This window comes from Bos indicus, chromosome 17, assembly GCF_029378745.1.
Source record: "Bos indicus isolate NIAB-ARS_2022 breed Sahiwal x Tharparkar chromosome 17, NIAB-ARS_B.indTharparkar_mat_pri_1.0, whole genome shotgun sequence".
In the NCBI taxonomy this organism is placed as follows: Eukaryota; Metazoa; Chordata; class Mammalia; order Artiodactyla; family Bovidae; genus Bos; species Bos indicus.
In genome coordinates this window covers 36,634,662-36,660,617 of record NC_091776.1, presented here as the reverse complement: position 1 = coordinate 36,660,617, position 25,956 = coordinate 36,634,662, and the positions used below count along the sequence as shown (strand labels likewise).

The window sequence follows — 25,956 nt, the reverse complement described above, 5'->3', positions numbered from 1 at the left end:
TGACATGTCTCCTCAGTCATCATCTGTAGATGGTAGAGACAGAGAAATAGGGAATTTCTGCATGGGTTTCTGATATCTCTGCTCCGCTGTAGAGAAACACTTTTGCAGTGAGCTTCTGTATTTGCATTATCACTTTTGCAGCTCCTATTTCTCCCTTATCAATTCTTAACCAGAGTCAACCATGGCTTTATTCTTTCCAAATCTGCAGTCATTTACCAATCCTCATTAGCCTTGATCTCAGCCACATGTAATTCAGCTCACCATTCTGGCCTCCACAAAAATCGTTCTTACTTAGCTTCTGTGTAGCTGCACCCTTTAGGTTTTCCTCCTGCATTGCCACTGGCTATGTATTCGTCTCCTCTGTTTTTCTTCACTTTCTGACTGGTTCGAAGCTTGAAGTACAACTAGGTTCTGTCCTCAGTTCTCTTGCTCCCCAATGTGTGCTCATCCATTGTCTATTTTATCCCTACTATAGAGTTGTTTGGTCTTGTAACTTATGATTCTTTTTTTTGCTAATTGTGGAATGAAATCTTTTTTTTAAATTTTATTTTATTTTTAAACTTTACATAATTGTATTAGTTTTGCCAAATATCAAAATGAATCCATCACAGGTATACATGTGCTCCCCATCCTGAACCCTCCTCCCTCCCCCCTCCCCATACCATCCCTCTGGGTCGTCCCAGTGCACTAGCCCCATGCATCAAGTATCGTGTATCAAACCTGGACTGGCATCTCCTTTCATGATTCTTAAATGTATAGCTAGCCCACTCTAGTACTCTTGCCTGGCAAATCCCATGGATGGAGGAGCCTGGTAGGCTGCAGTCCATGGGGTTGCTAGGAGTCGGACACGACTGAGCAACTTCACTTTCACTTTTCACTTTCATGCATTGGAGAAGGAAATGGCAACCCACTCCAGTGTTCTTGCCTGGAGAATCCCAGGGACAGGGAGGGCTGCCGTCTATGGGGTCGCACAGAGTTGGACACGACTGAAGCGACTTAGGAGCAGCACCAGCAGCAGCAGTGATCTAAAATCTTCCTTGATTGGCTGATTTATAACCAATTGCATGAATGGCATTTTCCCTTGCTGTCTAAAAGGAAATCGAATTTAATTGTCTTTAAATGTGTGTGTGTGTGCATGTGTGTATGTGATTGTACTGCTCATGTATGTTTCCAAATTTGAGTCCCCAGTGTTTTACATTTCAGTAAATGACTTTTCACATTGTTTGTTTGCTTATCTTATTTCTTTAATTTCCATAAATCCTATGTCAAATCCACTACAAATTATTTCAGACAGTCTGATACCTTTAACCACTGGCACTTCTCTCATCTTGATTCAAACCACTATCATCTCTCTCTTGGACCCGTGTGGTAAGGTCCTAACTGACCTCCTAACTTCCACCTTGCTTCTCCATAATAATGAATCCTGGGTATATGCTGAGTTATAGCCAACTCTGTGAGACCATATGGACTGTAGCCTGCTGGGCTCCTCTGTCCCTGGGATTCTCAAGGCAAGAATATGAAGTGGGTTGCCAATTCCTCATACTCATAGGTATCTTCCTGACCCAAAGATAGAACCCACATCTCTAACAGCTCCTACATTGGCAGATAGGTTCTTTCTAATCTAATCTAAAACACTGGACCATTTTATGTCCAATCTTGAAAAATATTTTCTACTTAACTATAGTACAAATGAAACTATTTTACTTATTTTTATATGAATCCACCAATAGTCTTAATTCATTATTCTGTTCTCAATTGCAAATTTTGATTTCGCTCCTTATCAAAATTTTATCTTCCTCCTGGTTCTATCACCTAACAGTAACCAAGGTGTTACCTTCATCCTTAAGTGTTACTCAAATATATTTCCACACATCCACCTGTGTACATTTGAGTCAATGGAATACTATTAAAATAAATGATGCTTATCAAAGGAAGAACTATTTAGTACCTAACATCCTGAATCATTGGAAAGAAACTGTCAAAACAGCAACAGACATTTGAATTTATATATTACCACTTTTATGTTATACGATTGTGTTAAATTATTATAAATTTTTGAAAATAACTACTGATTTATGGTAGAAATATGCCAAGTGAAAATTTCCATTTAGAAATCTAGTATTACCACAATGTTGTATGTTTAGGCCAATCTGTGGCTGGCTTTTATTTATGTTATTTTTTTGTAAATTTTAATTCTAAAACAGTCTGGAGATGAATACAAGAAATATACAAAATTTATTTATTTATTATTATTTTAAACTTTATTTTGTTGATGTGTAGTTGATTTGCATAGTTGTGTTAATTTTTTCTATTCACCAAAGTAATTCAATTATACACATACATTCTTTTTCATATTTTCTCCATTATGGTTTACTATAGGATATTGAATGACTTTGTTATTTATCCATGATTTATTTATCATTTGATTATTATCTATAATAATAAATTTTAGTTCAGTAGTCTTTCTACACATTGTGGACTTCAGTTCAGCCTGGTCTGCTGGTTAAACCCATTCAAAAACTTAGGAATCCATCTGTGAATTCTTTAGCTATGTCAAGAAGACAAAGTACTGACAAAATGTAATCACAACTCATGTCTTGATTTCAAGATGTACGTTTAGAAAAGCATGATACGCCCGTAGCGGATTCATATTGATGTATGGCAAAACCAATACAATATTGTAAAGTAATTAGCCTCCAATTAAAATAAATAAATTTAAATTAAAAAAAAGAAAAAGAACAAAAAGAAAAACATGATACAAACAAAAAGAAATTTATACGTTGATGAGAAAAACATAAGAGGACACATGAAATGTGTCACAGCTGCCTGAACACACAACACTCAGTAAACTAAGTTCTATAACAAACAAGAAGTTGATACATAATTTAGAGCTGGAGGATGTGATATCTTAAGTAAAAATCAAAATGATTAGATTTGCTTATTATTGCATCAAATTAACTTAAGTATTTAATATTCGAGTTGAATAATTTCTTACATTTTGTTTAAGTAAGTAAGTGAAGTCCCTCAGTCATGTCCGACTCTTTGCGACCCCATGGACTGTAGCCTACCAGGCCCCTCTGTCCATGGGATTTTCTATATATGTCTATGTCTATATATGTCTATATATATATATGTCCATGGGATATAAATGGAGTGGATTGCCATTTTCTATATATGTCTATGTCTATATATATATATATATATGTCCATGGGATAGACATTTTCTATATATGTCCATGTCTATATATGTCTCTCTCTCTATATATATATATGTCCATGGGATATAAATGGAGTGGATTGCCATTTCCTTCTCCAGAGGATCTTCCCGACCACACTTTGTTCAATCAGTATCAAAAGAACAATATGGCTAATTTCTATGCCATTTTCATTGTTCTGGAAAAAGCTAAGTCTTTTTATTCAATGCGATTTTCTCCAAATTTGTTTTTACATAAATCTAGATGTAATCTAGATGTATCTAGATGTATCTAGATGCTAATCACATTCAAACTTCTCATTTTTCCCATTTGGCTTTAAATTTTTATTATTAATAAGCTTTCAAATCTTCTCTGAAATATCTATAGGCACTCTCTTAGAGAGGGTTTTTAAAAGTGAAACATAGATCAGACTAATGGAGAAAAATTTTCAACTGCATTTTATAGAAAATTTTATCCCCAATTACATATGCTGAATGTAATCAATGGAAAGTTTTTCACCATCTGGTTTTTGTAAAGAAATATCAAGAATGAAAAATCAGTTACATTGAAACATAAAAGCTGCAAAAATGTTCTTCACTTTGTAACTTGCAAGAACAGCACATTTAACATTTGAGAATTGTAAAGAAAATAAACACCATAAGTGAAGGTGTTCATGACAGGTAATAACCAATATATTTAAACAGCCACAAGATGGAAGCAAAATTATTTGAACTAATAATATGTTCTCATGGACAGTAGAGTAAAATCACATTTTATTTATCATGTACTTTAAGCACAATAAGCCTATAGTAAGTCAGTGAGAAAGATGACTGGATCGATTTTCAATTACAATCAAGAAACTGATAAATATGTTTCTAAACTTGAGATAGTTATTTTTTTTTCTTTAAGTAGTCTTATCTACAATTGGGAAACATTATGATCAATTTGTCTATCATATTATGATCTGGCAAATTTGGATCTGTAATAACTTGACCAGAGGCTTTTTATGCAACACTATAACCCAACATAAATCTAAAAGAAAATATGTGTGGCTTTCTAGATTCCAGTGTGAAAATGTATTGCAATCAAATGTTAACAGTTGTTGAAGTTTCAGTCTTAAACATAGTTATTATCTCTTATTGAGTTCTTCTATTGCCCAAGAACTGTGTTAAATGCATTATTTAATCCTTACAAATACCACAGTGAGAAATATTGATCCTCAATAATGTAAAGTGTTCAAATACAAATTACTATAGAAAGTAAATTTTTAAAAAACAAAGAGAAGTAAGCTATTATAGTATTATAGACTCAAATAGAAATGTTTGAAGTATATGTGTACTAAAAGAGAACCCAGAATCCTTGATCCCTGCCTTAACTTACTGTGTGAATGTTGGCAGCCATTTTTAAAATCTTAGGTTTTGTGCCTTCTGGTTTGTTATTAAAATGCATTAATAATCTAATAGCTGTGAAAGTGTTTTGACACAATACCTGATATTTCTCATTTCTCACTGATAATATTTTAATACATTTGTTGGGTGGTCCTAATATTTAAATCCCACTCTTTTGGAGCAGTTTTCATGTTTATGTAAAATCTATCACATATCTATTATCTATGAGTGGAAGATAAACACATACAATGTTTAATGTTTACAAAATCCTTTACAGAGCTTTCAAAAATGAGAGGAGAAAAAGTATAATTTTATTAACAAATAGTGAATTTAAGAGTATACACCTTAATTTCCTTATGATTCCTTATGATTCCTAATATATGTTATATATTGGCTTATGCATAGGATTCTGCAGTTCACAGTTTAATTAAGGAGGAGAGTGACAAAAATTATATTCTTAACATTGATTAAAGTTCAATGCAAAATAGGAAGCTCAACTGATTCTGTAATCAAATCAGAAAATTTTAATATACACCAACTGAAATTCAGGGGATTAATAAAATTAGTTTTGAGGTTGTGGGGACAGGATGCATTCAGAGGAATTGAAACTTCTGAGTGTCAGTATTTTGTCCAAGTTATTAATTTCACTACCAATCTGTAATTTCATTTGGCTAATACTGACTAAAAGCAAAGCAGAACAGAACAGAGCAAACAAGCCAACATCTGGGTACTCTTTTTCAAAAGTTGATATATTCATCAACAATTATTTTACAAGAAATGACATACAAGCCTGTTTCAATTTAAAACAAAACCTTTACACAGATTCCCTATCCCTCCCTCCAAAAAAGGAAATCTAAAAGCCCACGTATATTAGCACAAGACATGTACTTATATTTTAAAATATCGTTGGCAACCTAGTTTTCTAGCCTCAGTTCTCTAAACTCTGCCTTAAAAAATAATAATAATCAGGTAAGAGAATCGACCGATTAATCAGTTAGCCAAATGAAATGTGAATGTCTCTCTAGATTATACCAAAGAAAAAGACACCATGTCAGATTTCATTCAAATCGTGCACACAGAGGTATAAAAAAGCATATTTCCCAAGATGTTATTGTTTGTGATGCACATTTAAGTGCACAGAACATTTGCCTTTATGGCAGTTTTATTCTCAGAGAGTAAATGGCAAAAGAGTTTCTGTTCGATTGATTTTCTCATAAAAGGTTAATTCCGTACTCTTCTTAGCATAGGTTATATCTTGAGTTTCTTATTCCAGTTTACCACTATATTCTGAGTGTGTAAATTCTGCTTAGTATGCCAGACTGATCTGGTATTGAAGTGAGAGGAGTTTTTGTTATGTGTTCAGTTCAGTCGCTCAGTCGTGTCCAACTCTTTGCGACCCCATGAATTGCAGCACGCCAGGCCTCCCTGTCCATCATCAATTCCCAGAGTTCACCCAAACCCACGTCCATCGAGTCGGTGATGCCATCCAGCCATCTCATCCTCTGTCATCCCCTTCTCCTCCTGCCCCCAATCCCTCCCAGCATTAGAGTCTGTTCCAATGAGTCAATTCTTTGCATGAGGTGGCCAAAGTATTGGAGTTTCAGCTTTAGCATCATTCCTTCCAAAGAACACCCAGGGCTGATCACCTTTAGAATGGACTGGTTGGATCTCGTTTTAGTCCATGGGACTCTCAAGAGTCTTCTCCAACACCACAGTTCTGTGTAGACATGTGTATTGCAGCAGTTAGAAAGCCATTTGGGTGTGAGGGATGGGAAATTAAGGCAAAACTCTCATGAAAATTATTACGTTCAGTTCAATCCCTCAGGCGTGTCCAACTCTTTGCCACCCCATGAATTGCAGCACGCCAGGCCTCCCAGTCCATCACCATCTCCCGGAGTTCACTCAGACTCACATATATCAAGTCAGTGATGCCATCCAGCCATCTCATCCTCTGTCGTCCCCTTTTCCTCCTGCCCCCAATCCTTCCCAGCATCAGAGTCTTTTCCAATGAGTCAACTCTTCGCATGAGGTGGCCAAAGTGCTGGAGTTTCAGCTTTAGCATCATTCCTTCCAAAGAACACCCAGGGCTGATCTCCTTTAGAATGGACTGGTTGGATCTCCTTGCAGTCCAAGGGACTCTTCAAGAGTCTTCTCCAACACCACAGTTCAAAAGCATCAATTCTTCGGTGCCCAGCTTTCTTCACAGACCAACTCTCACATCCATACATGACTACTGGAAAACCATAGCCTTGACTAGATGGACCTTTATTGGCAAAGTAATGTCTCTGCTTTTGAATATGCTATCTAGGTTGGTCATAACTTTCCTTCCAAGGAATAAGTGTCTTTTAATTTCATGGCTGCAGTCTCCATGTGCAGTGATTTTGGAGCCCCCAAAAATAAAGTCTGACACTGTTTCCACTGTTTCCCCATCTATTTCCCACGAAGTGATGGGACTAGATGCCACGATCTTCATTTTCTGAACGTTGAGCTTTAAGCCAACTTTTTCACTCTCGTCTTTCTCTTTCATCAAGAGGTTTTTTTAGTTCGTCTTTACTTTCTGCCATAAGGGTGGTGTCATCTGTATATCTGAGGTTATTGATATTTCTCCCAGAAAACTTGATTCCAGCTTGTGCTTCATCCAGCCCAGGGTTCCTCATGATGTACTCTGCATAGAAGTTAAATAAGCAGGGTGACAGTATACAGCCTTGACATACTCCTTTTCCTATTTGGAACCAGTCTGTTGTCCCATGTCCAGCTCTAACTATTGCTTCCTGACCTGCATATAGGTTTCTCAAGAGGCAGGTCAGGTGGTCTGGTATTCCCATCTCTTTCAGAATTTTCCACAGCTTACTGTGATCCACACAGTCAAAGGCTTTGGCATAGTCAATAAACCAGAAATAGATGTTTTTCTAGAACTGTCTTACTTTTCCATGATCCATCGGATGCTGGTAATTTGATCTCTGGTTCCTCTGCCTTTTCTAAAACCAGCTTGAACATCTGGAAGTTCATGGTTCATGTATTGCTGAAGCCTGGCTTGGAGAATTTTGAACATTATTTTACTAGCATGTGAGATGAATGCAATTGTGCAGTAGTTTGAGCATTGCTTGGCATTTCCTTTCTTTGGGATTGAAATGAAAACTGACCTTTTCCAGTCCTGTGGCCACTGCTGAGTTTTCCAAATTTGCTGGCATATTGAGTGCAGTACTTTAACAGCATCATCTTTCAGGATTTGAAATAGCTCAACTGGAATTCCATCACCTCCACTAGCTTTGTTCGTAGTGATGCTTTCTAAGGCCCACTTGACTTCACATTCCAGGATGTCTGGCTCTAGGTGAGTGATTATACCATCAGGATTATCTGGGTTGTGAAGATCTTTTTTGTACAGTTCTTCTGTGTATTCTTGCCACCTCTTCTTAATATCTTCTGCTTCTTTTAAGTCCATACCATTTCTGTCCTTTATCAAGCCCATCTTTGCATGAAATATTCCCTAGGTATCTCTAATTTTCTTGAAGAGATCTCTAGTTTTTCCCATTCTGTTGTGTTCCTCTATGTATTTGCATTGATCACTGAGGAAGGCTTTCTTATCTCTTTTTGCTATTCTTTGGAACTCTGCATTCAGATGCTTATATCTTTCCTTTTCTCCTTTGCTTTTCACTTCTCTTCTTTTCACAGCTATTTGTAAGGCCTCCCCAGACAGCCATTTTGCTTTTTTGCATTTCTTTTCCATGGGGATCGTCTTGATCCCTGTCTCTTGTGCAATGTCACGAACCTCAGTCCATAGTTCATCAGGCACTCTATCTATCAGATCTAGTCCCTTAAATCTATTTCTCACTGTTACCTGGAGTAACAGGCAAACTTGGCCTTGGAATACGGAATGAAGCAGAACAAAGGCTAATAGAGTTTTGCCAAGAGAATGCACTGGTCATAGCAAACACCCTCTTCCAACAACACAAGAGAAGACTCTACACATGGACATCACCAGATGGTCAACACCGAAATCAGATTGATTATATTCTTTGAAACCAAATATGGAGAAGCTCTATACAGTCAGCAAAAACAAGACCGGGAGCTGACTGTGGCTCAGATCATGAGCTCCTTATTGCCAAATTCAGACTTAAATTGATGAAAGTAGGGTAAACCACTAGATCATTCAGGTATGACCTAAATCAAATCCCTTATACAGTGGAAGTGAAGCAATCATAGATCAAATAAATATGCTTAGTATAAGTCTAAAGAACAAAAGCTTTTCAAACCATTGTTTAACATTCCTGGTAATATCCAGTTCATTTATTTCCATGTTGATTTACATATTGAGTAGTAGTATGCCTAAGCTTCCAGTAATAAAGCAGAATGTTAAATATAGCAGATTTTTTTTCTCACCTCATGATATTTAATTTCATTTGTTTCCATATTATCAATTGCTGGTTGTCAGTTAGACAAAACTTCAGTGTTAGAATGATTCTAAGTTAACTTAATTGCATATTATTTACACAGCTCTGTATCATGTGTCTGTGGAATACTAAAATTTTCACTTTCATTTCAATTCAAACTGACAGAAAAAAAACTATTTTATGAAGATTAAAGCAAAATATTAATATCATTCATTTTAGCTCTCTATAAAATAGATTAGATATTCTTTCTGTAAAAGAAGATAATCTATCTTCAATTGTGTATTCAAAATGCAAAGAGTTCACTTTGGTAAAGAAACTATTCTTACAATTTATCTCATTTATATGAAAGGACTTCTAGTAGCACAATGACAACAGACCCTTCCATCTTAATGCATTTGAATATTTATTCAATGAAGTTTGAAAAGAAAAAAACGTGTCAATGGGTACATGAGCAACATTGTGTGATACTGTAAATTTAAGCTAATAATTAAATAATCATGCAAGCTTTTAAGTGTAAAATTACTTTGGCAGCACTCTGAGAGTTTGGGAAGTGGAACCCATTTAAGATTAGAAATCAAATTGATCACTAACCTTTTTGAATGATGAAAGTTCTATATACTTAACATTTCAAAATTTCAGTCTGGGTTACAGCTATTAATAAATAAATATTCTTTCTAGTATAAATAAATAAATAAGAAATATATTTATAAATAAACGAAAGGCATTAAAGATATTTAATGATTTATCTAGCATGTTAAAATAATTTGTCAAATTACTAATTCAGCAGTACTTTTCCATAAATAGTTCCCAATGATTTTTAGTACCATGGAAGTAAATACTGCTAACTTTTAATTTTAAATTATTGTCATCTCAGATTTACTAACTGGGTTTAGTGTGAGTTCTTCATAGCTATTTCAGTGGGCATTTACCAGTTCTGTGTAATTTGAATTAGGTGGTGCATACTGTAGGCATCGTTTTTAATCAGGAAGAAATGAGATGTTATCACAGGATGGCTTGGCACTCACTCTTCTCTCAGTTTCACTCCAGGTGCATTTCACTGCATGGAATTGGCTTGTTGACTGAATTGGCCACTCTGTGTCCCTAAGAAAACTGCCATGATTGGCAAGCCATATGGTGCAATGCTGTAAGCTATATTAAATTTTGAGTCATATTTTGGCCAGCTTTGTTCTCATAACAGATTCAGAATTGTATCCATACAAATTTCTATTCACTTACTAATCACAAGTGTCTTTAAGCCCATATTTCTCTCTTTTATTTAGAGACTTTCAGTAGTGATGCTAGAGTTTAAATTTAAGGGCGCTAGTAAAGAAGAAAGAAGAAATAGAGAAAGGTGGCACTTTAGGCCCACCCTGCATTTACCTTTGAAGAAGCAGTCTTCATTGTGGACAATGGTAATCTTGTGTTTCTTCAAGCAAGCAGCTCTGTGTACCTCACAGTGGTTTTCATAGAATTCCCCATCAGATCCACACACAGGTTTGTAGTGCCGGTTGCAATGGTCCATACAGGCACATTCGGCCTGCCCTGTCTCTCTGCTGAGAACACAGTGCCTTCCCAAACCACAGTATTTGTTTTCACAAGATCCCAAAGAGCCATCCTGAATCAGGATCCCTGTAGACAAAATAAAAAAAAGAGATAAAATCACTTGGATTTATAGATTGATGTATCCAAATAATATGCTGATATCAAAGTTTCAAGGGATTAGGAAAAAATAAGTCTAAGAGAAATACAATATAATCAGGGTTCAGTTGTTCTTAGGAGAAGGGATTTTTATCAGAACCAGACTTTAAAAAAAAAAAAAAAAAAACCTTTGACATTGTCCCCTTCTTTCACTTTCTCCTTGAGCTCTTACCTCCATACTCAATGAGTATTACAGTCCATAAGGACAAGGGCTCTAAATTTAAACTGCGGAACTCAAATTTTCTGCCAATTATTAGCTTTATGCCCTTGGAAAAATTACTTCCCTGTGCTAAATTATCCCATCCATAATGCGAGGTTGATAGTATAGACCATCTCCTAGAGTGTACTAAGCAGTACATGTACTGATCCACAGGATACACAGTCCTGGCATACAGGAAATATTTAACAAATGCCAACGTTTACATTAGCAGAATTCTGCTGGGAGAAAGGAAACGTATGTATGTAAAGTGGGAAACAGGAGAGAATAGAAATGAGAAAAAGTGTCTTGAAAACTTTTTGGGTTCTAACGTCTGATCCTTTCTTGTTTTGACCTTTGCCGCTTGGCAATCACTGATGCATTTCATGACTAAAGGAACAAATCATGAAGAATTTTATTATGTTGTTACTTGTTTAATCTAACAATCTACATCTGCCTCAAAAACATAGGAGAATCTGGCAGTCTTGCAGTAAAACCAAACCAAGTAATTTCATTCTTGGGCTTTTATAGGTAAATCTAAGAACATTATGTGACTGAAAAAAAAAAAAGTAAAGTGTACATATATGTCTATGTATCTATCTATTTAAAAATGTATATAGAGAAAAATATATATTAAGGAATAATATATATTCACATATATACATATGTGTTAATGTGTGTAGATATATTTATCACTGCTGACACATACATGGCAAAAAAATAAAGTTTTGGGAGGTTGTAAACCCTGTGACTCAATGGGAAAGTATCTGCCTGCAATTAAGGCGATGTGATTTCAATTCCTGGATCAGGAACATCCTCTGGAGGAGGAAATGGCAAACCACTCCAGTATTCTTGCCTGGAGAAATCCAGTGGACAGAGGAGTCTGGGAGTCTACACTCCATGGAACCATACCTTGATTGGGTACCTAACACATCTATAATTTGGTTTCCTCATCTGAACAATGGGGATTATAGTATATCCCCAAAGGGTTATCAAGATTAAAAGGCTTGTGAGGGAGAGATCAAGATAGCAGATTAGGAGGCACCTGGGCTCGCCATCCACCACAAACACATCAAACTAAATATACATTGGAAAGACTCTTGCTGAAATCTACCTGGGACTAGCAGAAGAACTCTTCTACACCAAGGCTATAAACAAAGAGCCACAAAGCATCTGATAGGAAGGAAGGAGCAGGGATCAGTCATGAACCCACATCCCTATCTGAGAATACAGAAGAAGAATGGATATCACAGGTTTGGGGAATTCTCCCTGGGGAGCAAGGGATTCAAGCTACATATTAGGTACCCCAGCACAGGAGTCCAACAGGAGGTTAGCTCTCTTAGCTTGTTTGAAAACCAGTGGGGGTTACCAGAGGGCTGTCAGAAACTAAGACTCCCCACTTAAGGAATATACATACAGACTTACTCCTGGTTACATGGAGGCCGCAGATTGAAACTCCCTGAGGTTCTGGTCAGCCTGCCAAGACTTCTCCTGCCCATTCCCAGGCTGCATAGCCTCCTGCTCTAGCCCATCTTGTTCCTATTCCCCACTAAGCAATGAAAGTGCAAACATTTGGAAGGAAATGATCCAGTTCAGACTCCAGACCTGCCTCTGACCAGTGTGAAAGCAGTCACTGCCAGCTCATGAGTCTCATGCCAGCCTATACATACTTGAGAGGGGACAGGGGCAGTTCAGTGGTGTGGCACCACCTTTGCAACACCAAGCCAGCATTTAAAAAATGTGCATCCCTGGGAAAAAGTGAAGTCAACACAGAAGTGCAACCCCAAGCACTCAGGTGCTGATCATATTCCAAATCAAAGTGGACCCAGGAGAAACCAGATCCCTCAGAGCTCCTGTTTTAGTCTGTTGGGTCCCAACATTGCCCCAGTCAGGACAGTAACAGTTATAGAGTAAAGAAGATGCCTTGACTTGCATCTGCGTCTGGTTTTGGCTCACCAAATTCAGCCCTAGGCTATTTGATGTACTTATGGCTGAAAACTTTCTGAACCTGAGGAAAAAAACAGGTGTCCAGATCAGGAAGCACAAGGGGGTCAAAACAAGATGAACCCCAAAATACCCACAGAGATATGTCATAAATGGCAAAGAGAAAAGCAAGGAGTCACAGAGAAGGGGAGCCTCATAAGGTTATCAGCTCATATCTCTGCAGAAACTTTTCAGGCAAGAATGGAATGGCATATATTCCAAGTGGTGAAAGGAAAAACCTGTAACCCAAGATGCTCTACCCAGCAAGGTTATCATTCAGAATTGGAGAGGTAAAGAACCTTTTAGACATGCAAATGCTAAAAGAATTGATCAGTATTAAACTGACCTTACAAGAAGTATTGAAGTCTCATTTAAGTGAAAAAGAAAAGGCAAGAAGAAATGATAGGGTGGTAAAATCCCCAGTAGAAAAGTCAAGTATATAGTAAAGGCTGTGGATCCAGCACTTAAATAACGTAGTATAAAAGTTAAAGGACCAAAGTTATAAAATCAACTATAGCTAAACAAGAAACAGTTAGGGATAGGCATTAAGAAGTAAAATATGAACTCAAAAAGTATAATATGTATGTAGGGAATAAAAAATATAGATGTTTAAGAACATATTTGTATTTAAATGACTATCAGGGTAAATCAAGTAGATATAGTTATATGTCAACATATATGAGCTTTATGGTAATCACAAAACAAAACCTACAATAAATACACACAAAAAATAAATATACAAAAACTAGACAGAATAGAACACAAATATAACACTGAGGAAAAACATCAAACAACAGAGACGAGACAAAGGAAAAAAAGGAACTAAAGCAAAAGCAAAATTCAGAAAATAAATAACAAAATAACAGTAATTACATGCATATCAATAATCACTTTAAATGTCAATAGACTAAATGATCCAATCAAAATATAAAGGAGAGAAGGGTGAGTTAAAAAAAAGGACAACAACAGCAAAAACAAGACCCATCTATGCTGCTTACAGGATAATCAATTTAGAGCTAAAGACACAAAAATGCTGAAAGTGAGGTATGGAAAAATATATTCCATGGAAATGCAAACAAAAATATGCTGGATAAGCTTTCTATTTTAAAGTGGACTTTAAAACAAAGTTTATAATAAAAGACAAAAAAAGACATATAAGGATAAAGGAATCAATACAATAAAAAGGTATAGCATTTTAAAATATAAATTCAACTATGAGTGCTTAAATATATAAAGTAGCAATAAACAGGAATAAAGGAAAATTGACAACAATAAAATAATTATAGGGGACTTTATATTTCATCAATCTTTTATCAATGGACAGATCATCCAGACAGAAAATTAATAAGAAAACAATGACATTCAGTTCAGTCACTTAGTCCTGTTTGACTCTTTGAGACCCCATGAACCACAGTACAACAGGCCTCCCTGTCCATCACTAACTCCTGGAGTTCACCCAAATTTGAGTCCATTAAGTCCATGATGCCATCCAACCATCTCATCCTTTGTCATCCCCTTCTCCTCTTGCCTTCAATCTTTCCTAGCATCAGGGTCTTTGCAAATGAGTCAGGTCTTCGCATCATGTGGCCAAAGTAATGGAGTTTCAGCCTCAACATCAGTCTTTCCAATGAACATGCAGGACTGATCTCCTTTAGGATAGACTGGTTGGATCTCCTTGCAGTCCAAGGGACTGTCAAGAGTCTTCTCCAACACCACAGTTCAAAAACATCAGTTCTTCAGCGCTCAGCTTTCTTTATAGTTCAACTCCACATCCATACATGAATACTGGAAAAACCATAGCCTTGACTACACAGACCTTTGTTGACAAAGTAATGTCTCTGCTTTTTAATATGCTGTAGGTTGGTCATAACTTTCCTTAAGGAGTAAGACACATTACAAGAGTTGGAATACATATAATAGGACATTATATTTAAAAACAGCATCATCAGAGTAAATTAGATAATACTTTGATATAAATAAATATGAAAATATAAATTTCACAATGCTGTGCACCTGAAACTAATATAACATTGCAAATCAAGTACATTTCATTTTTTTTTCTCATTTTTTTATTTTATATATATATTTTTTCTTTAATAGAAAATTATTTAATTAGTATACATGTGTTCCCCATCCTGAACCCTCCTCCCTCCTCCCTCCCCACACCATCCCTCTGGGTCGTCCCAGTGCACCAGCCCCAAGCATCCAGCATCGTGCATTGAACCTGGACTGGCATCTCGTTTCCTACATGACGTTTCACATGTTTCAATGCCATTCTCCCAAATCTTCCCACCCTCTCCCTCTCCCACAGAGTCCATAAGACTGTTCTATACATCAGTGTTAACTTTACAATATTGTATTGGTTTTGCCATATATCAAAATGAATCCGCCACAGGTATACATGTGTTCCCCATCCTGAAACCTCTTCCCTCCTCCCTCCCCATACCATCCCTCTGGGTCGTCCCAGTGCACCAGCCCCAAGCATCCAGTATCATGCATCGAACCTGGACTGGTGACTTGTTTCATATATGATATTATACATGTTACAATGTCATTCTGGAAATAGAGCTGCCTTATGATACAGCAATCCCACTGCTGAGCATACACACTGAGGAAACCAGAAGGGAAAGAGACACGTGTACCCCAATGTTCATCGCAGCACTGTTTATAATAGCCAGGACATGGAGGCAACCTAGATGTCCATCAGCAGATGAATGGATAAGACAGCTGTGGTACATATACACAATGGAGTATTACTCAGCCATTAAAAAGAATACATTTGAATCCTCTTTCACTTTCATTAAGAGGCTCCTCAGTTCTTTATCAGCAGATGAATGGATAAGAGAGTACATTTCATTTGAAAAAGGTCTAGGCACATGTAAAACTCCCTTTAAAAGTTAGTTAATTTACTAGTTTTAAAAAACTAATATTCACAAGAACAGATACACAACTAAGCATTTAAATCATTAATTTATTAGTTTTTATAAATAAAAGCTTGAAGTATTTTTATTTTCATAATACAAGTAATTGCAAATGGAATTTAGAAAAAATTGAAATTAAAAAAGGACCGAAACTATCAGAAGTATAATTTAGGAAATAATTTATATTTTTGATACCAGTGTAAATTGAAGCAAATCTTCTTGAAAGAAACTTTATATTAATTATACTCTAATACCATATTAAATTTTTTTGATAAAATATTCAAAGACATTTATAACAAAAGATAAGAAAAAAAGAATTGATTGAACCAAGCTTTCCAATATAATATTATTTTAACTAACTGATGGCTCTGAAATATTTAGTATATTTTGGAAAATAAATTTAAAGTCATACTTCTTGAAGTTTGGCATTGTGTAATGACCTAGAGAAGTTTCATAGAATAGACCAAACCTTGAGTTTAGAGTTTCTGACTAAATAGATATGGAATTGAACCCCAAATTTATATTTCTAATTTTCCAGGTTATGATAATTCTGTTTCTGTGATCAAATTTTTGGGTCTTTGACTTAATGAAATCGTACTTGCTAGATAAAATAAATAAAAACAGAAAGACTAAGAAAACACTTATGCTCTTAAGTTTAAAAATGGGAAGTTTAAGTTTATGTCATTATTGTTGTTGATGTTCAGTCTCTAAGTCGTGTCTCACTTTTTGCAATCGCATGGACTGTAGCATGCCAAGCTCTTCTCTCCTCCTCTGTCTCCTGGAGTTTGCTCAAATTCATGTTCATTGAGTCAGTGATGCTATCTAATAATCTCATCCTCTGTCACTACTTTCCACTTTTGCCTTCAATCTTTTCCAGTATCAGGGTCTTTTCCAATAAGTTGGCTCTTTGCACCAGGTGGCCAAATTATTGGAGCTCTGGCTTCAGCATCAGTCCTTCTAATGAATACTGAGGGCTAATTTCCTTTAGGATTGACTTGTTTGATCTCCTTCCTGTCCAAAAGACTCTTGAGAATCTTCTCTAATTTGGCATCATTAATACTTCAGCACTCAGCCTTCTTTATGGCCCAACTCTCACATCTGTACATGACTACTGGAAAAACTATAGCTTTGACTATATGGGACTTTGCTGGCAAAGTGATGTCTCTGTTTTTTAATACCGTCTCTAGGTTTTTCATAGCTTTTCTTCCAAGGAGCAAGTATCCTTTTAATTTCATAGATGCAGTCACTGTCCACAATGATTTTGGAGCCAAAGAAAATAAAATCTGTCACTGCATCCACATTTTCCAGTTCTATTTGCCAAGAAGCGATGGGACCAGATTTCATGATCTTAGTTTTTTGAATGTTGAGTTTCAAACCAGAATTTTCACTCTCCTCTTTGACCCTCATCAAGAGACTCTTTAGTTCCTCTTTCCTTTCTGCCATTAGAGTGGTATAATCTGCATATTTGAGGTAGCTGATATTTCTCCCAGCAATCTTTATACCAGCTCATGATTCATCCAGCCCAGCATTTTGCATGATGTATTCTGGATATAAATTAAATAAACTGAGTGACAATATACAGCCTTGTCTTACTCCTTTCCCAATTTTAAAGCATTTAGTTTTTTTCTATTCTGTTACTTCTTGACCCACATACAGATTTGTCAGGACACAGTAGTCAGGTACTCTCCTCTCTAAGAATTTTCCACAGTTTATTGTGATCCACACAGTTAAGGAGTTTAACATAATAAAAAAAAAAAATAGAAGTAGATGTTTTTCTGGAATTACCTTGCTTTCTCCAAGATTGAGTGAACATTGACAATCTGCTCTCTGGTACCTCTAACTCTTTGAAACCCAGCTTGTGCATAGGGAATTTTTCACTTCATGACTACTGAAGCCTAGCTTGAAGAATTTTGATCATAATGTTGCTAATATGAGAAATGAGCACAATTGTGGAGTAGTTTGAGCATTCTTTGACATTGCTCTTCTTTGTGATTGGAATGAAAACTGCCCTTTTTTTAGTCCTGAGGCCACTGCTGACTTTTCCAAAATTGCTGGCATATTGAGTGCAACACTTTAACAGCATCAGCTTTTAAAATTTTAAATAGCTCAACTGGAATTCTATCAACTTCACTAGCTTTGTTCATAGTAATGCTTCCTAAGACCCACTTGACTTCACACTCCACAATGTCCAGCTTAGGTGTCTGACCAAATCATCATGGTTATCCTGGTCATTAAAACTTTTCTTGTATAGATCTTCTGTGTATTCTTCCCACCTCTTCTTAATCTCTTCTGCTTCTGTTAGTTAGTTCAGTCACTCAGTCATGTCCAACTCTTTGCGACCCCATGAATCACAGCACACCAGGCCTCCCTGTCCATCGCCCACTCCCAGAGTTCACTAAAACTCACATCCATCAAGTCGGTGATGCCATCCAGCCATCTCATCCTCTGTCGTTCCCTTCTCCTCCTGTCCCCAATCCCTCCCAGCATCAGAGTCTTTTCCAATGAGGCAACTCTTCGCATGAGGTGGCCAAAGTACTGGTTTCAGCTTTAGCATCATTCCTTCCAAAGAAATCCCAGGGCTGATCTCCTTCAGAATGGACTGGTTGGATCTCCTTGCAGTCCAAGGGACTCTCAAGAGTCTTCTCCAACACCACAGTTCAAAAGCATCAATTCTTCAGCGTTCAGCTTTCTTCACAGTCCAACTCTCACATCCATACATGACCACAGGAAAAACCATAGCCTTGACTAGACGGACCTTTGTTGGCAAAGTAATGTCTCTGCTTTTCAATACGCTATCTAGGTTGGTCATAACTTTCCTTCCAAGGAAGGAATGCAGATGCAATCTGCAATCACCATCTGCAGTGATTTTGGAGCCCAGAAAAATAAAGTCTGACACTGTTTCCACTGTTTCCGCATCTATTTCCCATGAAGTGATGGGACCGGATGCCATGATCTTCATTTTCTGAATGTTGAGCTTTAAGCCAACTTTTTCACTCTCCTCTTTCACTTTCATCAAGAGGCTTTTGAGTTCCTCTTTACTCTCTGCCATAAGGATGGTGTCATCTGCATATCTGAGGCTATTGATATTTCTCCCGGCAATCTTAATTCCAGCTTGTGCTTCTTCCAGCCCAGCATTTCTCATGATGTACTCTGCATAGAAGTTAAATAAGCAGAGTGACAATATACAGCCTTGACGTACTCTTTTTCCTATTTGGAACCAGTCTGTTGTTCCATGTCCAGTTCTAACTGTTGCTTCCTCTGCTTCTGTTAAGTCCTTACAATTTCTGTGTTTATTGCATGAAATGTTCCCTGATATCTCCAATTTTCTTGAAGACATCTCTAGTCTTTTCCATTCTATTTTTCTCTATTTCTTTGCACCGTTCATTTAAGAACATCGTATCTCTCCCTGCTATTCTCTGGAACTCTGCATTCACTTGGCTATATCTTTCCCTTTCACTCTTGCCTTTGATTCTCTTCTTTCTTCTGCTATTTGTAAAGCCTCCTCAGACAACCACTTTGCATTCTTTTATTTCTTTTTCTTTGGGATGGCTTTGGTCATGATTAAAACCAGATAAAATCAGATGATAAAATTAACACAATTAATTAGGTAATTGGATATGCTGCTGCTGCTAAGTCGCTTCAGTCGTGTCCAACTCTGTGCGACCCCATAGACGGCAGCCCACCAGGCTCCCACATCTCTGGGATTCTCCAGGCAAGAACACTGAAGTGGGTTGCCATTTCCTTCTCCAAATTGGATATAATATTGGCCAAATTTTTCTAATTTTACATAATTGTTTTTTTATTGTTCAATGTAACACATTAAAAAAAGAAAACCTATAGATGTGTCAAACAACTGTAAAATAATGAGCAATTTCACGTTTGAAAATTTTTACCTTATACTCCTACTGGTACTTAGGCCTATTGTCAAGCTTTTAGGGTCCAAATGGGGTTGTCATTATAACACAGGTATTTGACTCATGTAGTTGTATTTTTGTAGTTTTACAACTTATATTTTCTTTATTTATTTACCATCTTACTAACAATTTATTTTTTTTGCTATGAAATAATTTATAATTTACCAATAAAAAGTTGTATTTAAAAAATATCTAAAATTAAGTTTAAAGTCAATAGGGTCAAGATATTATTTTGCATTTTGGTCACAAACTGAGGTGACTATCCAACCAGTACAGTTTCTAAAGAAGAAGGAATGCTCTGCTATAAATGAGGTCATTTATGATTTATTTAGGTCAATGAGTCTCTTTCCTTGATTCTCCCTCTTCAATTTTTCCTTTTTGCCTATACTCCAGTTCAGAGATTTGTATTAGAATGGCCAATAGACCATTTTCTAGAAGTTAATGAACTGCCTTACACTAGCTAGAAGCTGCGTGTTGCATATAGCTCTTACAATTAAAGGAAATTTAATTAATTCATAGGCAATTCAAAAGAAAGCTCACATTATGTAAATGAATAGCTAGAACATATCCTTTCTGACAGTAATTATCCATGACTAATGCTGAACTTAAGTATCAGCTGAGATTAAATCAATTTAATCTGATCAACATGTCAAAGATTTCTTTTAAGTATACTCTGTCAGATAGCACACTAAATGAATTTTACTCAAGTACTTATATCCTGCCATCTCACAACTTAATAGAATAACATTTTCCCCCAAAAATGTTGTATATTTAGTAAGCACGTTATTTTATAGCTTCTATGCCTTCAGGGCATTACAATGATTTCTCGGTTTTAAAATAAACAGAACTGAAAGAAAACACAAAAGATACCATATGTAAAGCAAAATTATTCTGCTGCTGCTGCTGCTAAGTCGCTTCAGTCGTGTCCGACTCTGTGCAACCCCATGGACTGCAGCCTACCAGGCTTCTCCGTCCATAGGATTCTCCAGGCAAGAACGCTGGAGTGGGTTGCCATTTCCTTCTCCAATGCATGAAAGTGGAAAGTGAAAGTGAAGTCGCTCAGTCAAGTCCGATTCTTAGCGACCCCATGGACTGCAGCCCACCAGGCTCCTCCATCCATGGGATTTTCTGGGCAACAGTACTGGAGTGGGGCGCCATTGCCTTCTCCCAAATCATTCTACATAATTCTAAATATGATATTCTCAATTATGATGCAATGTTCAATTGTTTTACATGATATACACTTTATCAAATAGGTACTTAAATAGAGCAGATATAGGTTGAAATAAACTTTAGTAAAATATGTTATTTTTATGTGCAAGGTACAGTATTAGATGCTACAGAATAGATCAAAAAAGCAGACACAGATATTTTTGCTAGTTGCTGACAAAGGACATAAAGCAGGATTTAGGCCCCAGGAGAGAGGCAACAATTTGGGGGCATATTTAGAGACACAAAGGTGTGTGAGATGGATAATATCAGGTAAAAGCTCACATATATTATGTCATGGCATAGTTGAGGTTATATTTGATAGGAGCTCAAAAGAGATGTAAGGAATACACAGAGTATGAATAAAGTTTGATGCTAGATTTAAAGCAGTAGCAACAGGAGGAAAAAAGAAACAAATTTTGTTGAGCTAACTAACCTATAAGCAAAGCTGTTTTAGAGCACCAAGTTATTTGAGGTGTCAATTGTCTCATCAAAGTGCATAATGTTATAGTAAAAATGCAAGGATTATGCTAACTTTGATTTGTTAAAAAAGAACAACAGATTTGGGGGCAGATAATAGGATTATAGTCTTTGCTTTTCTTTGCTATTAGTCTGACTTTAGCCAGGCTGCAATCTTCTTGAGCTAGAAGTTCAAATGGTAAGATAAGAGGAAACAAACATCTTTAGACTTACTCTCATCAAACAAATTATGTCATTTAACAATCTTTGGCAAAGCAGTTTCTAATAAAAGGTAATTTGAGAAATGTATTTAGTAATCTTTCTCTAAATATATTTAGAAATATCAATAATCTCAGATATGAAGATAATACCATCCTTATGGTAGAAAGCATAGAGGAACTGAAGAGCCTCTTGATGAAAGTGAAAGAGAGCGTGAAAGGCTGACTTAAAATTCAACATTCAAAAACCAAAGATCATGGCATCCAGTCCCATGACTTCATGGCAAATAGATGGGGAGACAATGGAAACAGTGCAGATTTTATTTTCTTGGGCTTCAAAATCATTGAAGATGGTGACTGCAGCCATGAAATTAAAAGACATTTGCTCCTTGGAAGAAAAGCTATGACCAATCTAGACAGCATATTAAAAAGCAGAGACATTACTTTGCCAACAAATGTCCATCAAGTTAAAGCTATGGTTTTTCCAATGGTCATGTATGGATGTGTGAGTTGGACCTTGAAGAAAGTTGAGTGCTGAAGAATGGATGCTTTTAAACTGGGGTGTTGGAGAAGACTCTCAAGAATCCCTTGAACTGCAAGGGGATCAAACCAGTCAATCCTAGAGGAAATCAGTCCTGAATATTCATTGAAAGATTGATGCTGAAACTCCAATACTTTGGCCACTTGATGTGAAGAACTGACTCACTGGAAAAGACCCTGATACTGGGAAAGATTGAAGGTAGGAGGAGAAGGGGAAGACAGAGGGTGAGATGGTTGGATGGCAACACTGACTCCATGGACATGAGTTTGAAAAATCTCCAGGATGGACAGGGAAGCCTGGCATGTTGCAGTGTGCTGCTGCTGCTGCTGCTGCTGCTAAGTCACTTCGGTAATGTCCAACTCTGTGCGACCCCATAGACAGCAGCCCACCAAGCTCCTCCGTGCCTTGGATTCTCCAGGCAAGAATACTGGAGTGGGTTGCCATTTCCTTCTCCAATGCATGTTTGCATGCTAAGTCGTTTCAGTCGTGTCTGACTCTGTGCGACCTCATGGACAGCAGCCCATCAGGCTCCTCCATCCACAGGACTCCCCAGGAAAGAATACTGGAGTGGGTTGCCATTTCCTCCTCCAGTGTTGCAGTCTGTGGGGTCGCAAAGAGTTGGACATGACTGAGCGACTGAACTGAACTGATAGCATCAACTGTACAAGATGAAAAATTATTTTTTAGCTTCAGTTCAGTTCAGTTCAGTCGCTCAGTCGTGTCTGACTCTTTGTGACCCCATGAATTGCAGCACACCAGGCCTGCCTGTCCATCACCAACTCCCGGAGTTCACTCAAACTCATGTCCATCGAGTCAGTGATGCCATCCAGCCGTCTCATCCTCTGTCGTCCCCTTCTCCTCCTGCCCCCAACCCCTCCCAGCATCAGAGTCTTTTCCAATGAGTCTACTCTTCGCATGAGGTGGCCAAAGTATTGGAGTTTCAGCTTCAGCATCAGTCCTTCCAACGAACACCCAGGACTGATCTCCTTAGATTTGCTAAATTGTCTTTTTCCTAAAATTTTCTCTTTTTTTTTTTCTTTGCACTGTTAGTACTTATAAAAATGGACTCTAACATCAAAGTCCTTTATTTGGATTCCAACTGTCACTACAAGTGTGATTTCATGCAAGTTAAAGTCACTGCACCTCAGTTTCCCCATATAACTAGAAGATAAAAAAAACTGTGCATTGTTTAAATGAATATATAAAGTGGAGGTAATAATAGTAATCATAGCAGCATATGGTTGTTGAGAGGATTAAGTGAAATGAGGTACAGAAAGTTCCTGGCATAGTGTATATTTTAATAAATACAGTTTTAAAGAATTATCATTAACTATGGATTTGGCATGCAAAATATATTGGCTTAAAATCATTGGAACAGATAAAGAACAGACTTTCACAACACTGGTTATTATTATAGCTCTTGGAAATGTATTTATTGGAGTGTTTAAAAGTGTGTTTTCAAATAATGCACCTAAAATTGTCAACAGTATCCAGTAGATAATAATTTCCTCATATGCAAAAAAAAAAGTAAATTCACATTTGTTCATTAGATAGTTTGATTTAAATGTTAAAAAATATGGTAACATTTATTTTCCATGTATGGAAAAATTGTAAATCTCTTCAATAAATCCAAAATAAAATTTTCTGTTGAACACTGTAAACTCTAACAAAACACATATGATCCTCACAAATGTCATGCAAGTGATAATTCAAGTAAATATTCCAAACATACAGAAGACTGAGCTAGTGGGATCTTTTCATGAACTTTAATAACTGAAATATTTATTCCCTGCTACTATTTTGTAAAGTTGGTTGAAACAAGGCTGCTTGACTATAAGTTTGCCTGGGGCATGACTACTGAGAAACAGTTCAAATGGTCACATCTCTACAGTTCAACAAATTTGGAACTTTCAATACCATGTTATTTCAGACAATCCATTGGACTTCTGCAAGCACCTTCATGTAATTCTGCATTCAGATTTATTTTAAAAGAAATAAACTTGAAGAAAAAAAGGTAAGTACAGAAAATGCTGGGGATTCAGTTTTATTGCATCCATCCAAATTATAGTTTCTGTTTAATACAAATTAGTTTTTGCCAGTGCAAATGAGTTTTGATGTATCATTTCAAGAAGTTAGAAGATTTGAGGTAACTAAATAAAATGACAAGAGTTACTTCTTATTTCATGTCTGCACTGTGATTACAGCAGCAGAACACTGAAAGAGTTTAAGCAACACTCTCAAACCTCTGACTTCAACTTGTGATCTTGATAACAAAGTACAAAATTGTTTTTATCATTAATTTTATCCCTTCCAAGTCCCATCTAAGACTGTATTTTTCTCTTAATATCTTCTCTAGTCAATTGAGAATTTAGAGTAGTATTTTTGTTAAATACTTGGCCAGATAAAAATATTTTTTAATCATCATGTTATTTATTTAGATTATAGAAATGGGTCAGAAGACAAAGAAATCTTACTATAATAGCTTCAATTGATAGCTAGAAATGTCTTGGCATGATAGATAGATAGTCGATAAAGAGTGAAAGAAAGAAAGAGAGAGATAAATCAGAAGCAAAAATTAGATATGTAATTTTTTTTAGATAATTATGATACTTAAAAGCAAATGTTACTGAAGATTTTGAGTGACAAACCTATGATAAACCTAGACAGCATATTGAAAAGCAGAGATATCTCTTTGCTGACAAATGTCTGTATGGTCAAAGCTATGATTTTTCCAGTAGTGATGTATGGATGTGAGAGTTGGACCATGAATAAGGTGCTGGAGAAGACTCTTGAGAGTCCCTTGGACTGTAAGGAGATCAAACCAATCAATCCTAAAGGAAATCAACCCTGAATATTCATTTGAAGCACTGTTGCTGAAGCTCCAATACTTTGGCCACCTAATACAAAGAGCCAACTCATTGGAAAAGACCTTGATGGTGGGAAAGATCAAAGGCAAGAGGAGAAGGGGTGGCAGAGGATGAGATGGTTAGATAGCATCATCAACTCAATAGATATGAATCTGAGCAATCTCTGGGACATAGTGCAGGACAGAGGAGCCTGGCATGCTGCCGTCAATGGAGCTGCAAAGAGTTTGGTATGACTTAGCGACTGAACAAAAACAATGGAAATGTATTTATTTTGCTAAGTAGTTAGGTGCCATTCTCCTTTATGATGCTGCCTAAGCTCAATTCCAGAAAAATAAAAGACCCAATCAAAAAGTGGGCCAAAGAACTAAACAGAAATTTCTCCAAAGACATACAGATGGCTAACAAACATGAAAAGATGCTCAACATTACTTATTGTCAGAGAAATGCAAATAAAAACCACAATGAGGTACCATTTCACACCAGTCAGAATGGCTGCAATCCAAAAGTCTACAAGCAATAAGTGCTGGAGAGGGTGTGGAAAAAAGGGAACCCTCTTACACTGTTGGTGGCAATGCAAACTAGTACAGCCACTATGGAGAACAGTGTGGAGATTCCTTAAAAAACTGGAAATAGAACTGCCATACAACCCAGCAATCTCAGTGCTGGGCATACATACTGAGGAAACCAGAATTGAAAGAGACAAGTGTACCCCAATGTTCATCGCAGCACTGTTTATAATAGCCAGGACATGGAAGCAACCTAGATGTCCATCAGCAGATGAATGGATAAGAAAGCTGTGGTACATATACACAATGGAATATTACTCAGCCATTAAAAAGAATACATTTGAATCAGTTCTAATGAGGTGGATGAAATGGGAGCCTATTATACAGAGTGAAGTAAGCCAGAAGGAAAAACACCAATACAGTATACTAATGCATATATGTGGAATTTAGAAAGAAGATAACAATAACCCT

General features: G+C 36.6%; 1 protein-coding gene across 4 annotated transcripts in view; it reads right to left on the bottom strand.

Annotated features, from left to right (window-relative positions):
• FSTL5 (follistatin like 5) overlaps window positions 1–25,956 on the bottom strand; it is a 935,726-nt gene that overhangs the window by 611,471 nt on the left and 298,299 nt on the right. For all 4 annotated transcript variants that reach the window (XM_070769158.1, XM_070769157.1, XM_070769159.1 and 1 more), the window contains exon 4: window positions 10,354–10,602. In XM_070769158.1, coding sequence (XP_070625259.1) covers window positions 10,354–10,602 — 249 coding nt within the window. The remainder of the gene's footprint in view (window positions 1–10,353; window positions 10,603–25,956) is intronic.